General features: G+C 40.6%; 1 protein-coding gene across 1 annotated transcript in view; it reads left to right on the forward strand. All coding sequences in view use genetic code 11, as the record gives it.

The window, feature by feature from the left end:
• EGR_10092 (hypothetical protein) overlaps positions 1 to 2,640 on the forward strand; it is a gene marked incomplete at both ends in the record, with an annotated part of 6,833 nt that overhangs the window by 2,753 nt on the left and 1,440 nt on the right. The window contains 4 exons of the mRNA XM_024499341.1: positions 332 to 435; positions 806 to 893; positions 1,211 to 1,262; positions 1,672 to 1,778. Coding sequence (XP_024346243.1) covers positions 332 to 435; positions 806 to 893; positions 1,211 to 1,262; positions 1,672 to 1,778 — 351 coding nt within the window. The remainder of the gene's footprint in view (positions 1 to 331; positions 436 to 805; positions 894 to 1,210; positions 1,263 to 1,671; positions 1,779 to 2,640) is intronic.

Consider the following 2,640-nt stretch of genomic DNA (forward strand, 5'->3'; position numbering starts at 1 on the left):
TCATGATGGACAATGCATAATCATTGTCAAACGGACACTACTTAAAAGGATGTCTTGATTTGCGCAATGAACTGACTACTTTCGGTTGCCGTCGTATATGTAACATTTTAGCATCAATAAATTTGAAATGTTATCAGTGGGTGTGTAAGCGAAAGACGGGACTGCAGTTCATGCGACTTGAGTGTGATTAATGACTGCTGGGCGGGAATTTGCAAAGAATTATCTTCTTTAATTTAAACAATTTATTATTAAAAATGGTCTTAGCAGATGTATGACTGATCAGTGTGTTTCACTGCACCTAATAGTAATTAAAAAATTTCTCTTACTTTAGGATTGTTTTCAATACACTAATATCTTATCCACTACTTAATTTCTCGTTACTGTATACTTGTGCGAATCTAGAGAGGGTTATCTTACTTCAAGTTGGGTTTAATGGTAATGAAGTACTGCACACTCCACGTATATACGGCGCCTTTTCAAATTGTAGCAAATAGTGGGTGTGGTCACATGATATCTTGACGCCAAGGAAGTCACAAGTTCACGTCGGTGACGGTGTAAGGTCTGGCTCAAATGCCCATTAATTGTCTTTATGACTGTCGGTGATGGGTCATTTATCTTCGGGCTTGCAGATAAACAATAGTGTGCTCAAATTAAATACCCAAATCAAAATAGTTTTTGGATAGACCATGTTTGGTAAGCTCTGTGGTATTGTTCCACTGTAGGCAAAATATCTCCGGAAGGTTGAGCAAAAATACATTTTATCATCGGTTTGCATTACGGCATAATATTACCATTTTTACCAAAGATGCAAATTGTCGTGCTCCACTATTATTGGGTTTGAAATATCTTCTGACCATTGAACGAGACCTTCGCCAAATCAACTGCTTAAACAGGTGACGCTTAAAGTGTGAAGTCGTAGCAGTTGCCACTAGGATACCCGCCACTATGATTCCACATTGCGATATAGGCGAAAGATCTAACTAGATGCACTTACGATGTCCATCTGGCAAACTACTTATGCACTAGACCGTAGTATCATCCCCAACAAGTGATTCCTAGGGCGAATCAACACCAATCTCCTTCGTACCGAGCCACTGAACCACAAGATTTAAAGTGAAACCTACTAATTTAGAGAATCCTTAAAGCCACTTGACTTCTAAAACGAAGTACTAATGTTAATCAAACACTTGTTTATGTTCTTTTTTTTCAGAATTATATCCTTCTTCGCTTTTAATAATTTTGTGTGCCCACTTGCTGTAGAAGTAAGTGGCGAGTTCGCTCACCGTTGTAAAACAAGGCGTGGCGATTTTTCTGTGGACCATGGCGTAATACCCATGAACATACACAGAAGAATGCAAATGGAATAAGTCAATGAGACACTCAGTAGATCAACACTGCAGCATTAGAATGATGAAAACAAGGGTAAAAAGAGGGGCATTGACCTCTTCAATTGGTTCTGCTATAGACTAGCGTTTTTGTGCGTGATCTTGTCTCCTGTCGAATGTCCAGTAGAGGGTGAGCAGCTAATACACAAGGCACCGATGCAGACGTCTTTGTTTTTAATACAGATGAGTAAGCGAGACGTCAGAGTGGGTGCGTACGTCGTTTAGCCGGCTGCCTAGGTGAGAATGCCTTGGACCAGACAGCGTTTTCATTCTTGTACATTTATAGCAGTTGACGGGCCTTCTTCCTATGGTTAGTATCAATACGGCCAAAGCACGTGGTATTACCAAATTAAAAGGAACTAAAAAACATCATTTAAAGAATTTTACAGTAAAGTTTGCTTGAGTGGCAGCAATTTTCTATTGTGCTACTCTCATCGATGGCTCTTGAGCACTTGCAGAATTGATTGACCACAGGGACAACTTAATAAGCTTAAGCTGAGTAAGGCCCGAGGGGAGTCGAGCAGTTCATCTAAGAACAGGGGCTGGAATCACCCTTTGGGGTAGGAACATCGTTGTTAAAGATATTAACGATGGAGGCATGCTGTGCGCTAACATGGCTGCATAACTTCCATGCTCATTGTAAGAGGGTAGATCTTAATTGAAAGGTAGGTATCACAAGATGTATAGCTAAAAGGCCTGTCACTTTTCAGAGTCAAAATGATGAACGTATTAGGAATTTTCCATTATTAAAGTCTGACGACACAAAAACGAGGACCATACATCTGCGCGGGTAGATTTTGATGCCTACATCTGCATACCCCCACTCACAATTACACTGTCGCACACGTTTCCTCAAATTCGTGCTCATTTTAAATGAACCTATCCGAAAGTGACTAGGAAAATTATTTAACGGGAGTGGCGATTGTTGAAACATACAATACACTTACATTTCATAATCATGCACTGCAGGTTGAAATGCAGTAAGTTCATCGCTCTGTCCCCCTGCATCATACTAGCTATATTTTATGTCACCAGCTTAAAGCTGCAGAATTATGCACCAGTAGTGAACATCTCAGGAAACTCCATATGCAAATGGCCTCCTGCAACCGTGAATGATACCCACCGGTGGAAGAGTGGCTTCGACATCAGCATTTGTATCCTACCTAATTTCAATGAAGTAATGAGCAGTGGGGTTAAACGGTACCGCATGAAGGGCCTCTTTTGGGGTTCACATTCAAAACACTCAGTGTCCTTC

The sequence above is a fragment of the Echinococcus granulosus genome (assembly GCF_000524195.1).
Source record: "Echinococcus granulosus chromosome Unknown EG_S00189, whole genome shotgun sequence".
Lineage (NCBI taxonomy): Eukaryota > Metazoa > Platyhelminthes > Cestoda > Cyclophyllidea > Taeniidae > Echinococcus > Echinococcus granulosus.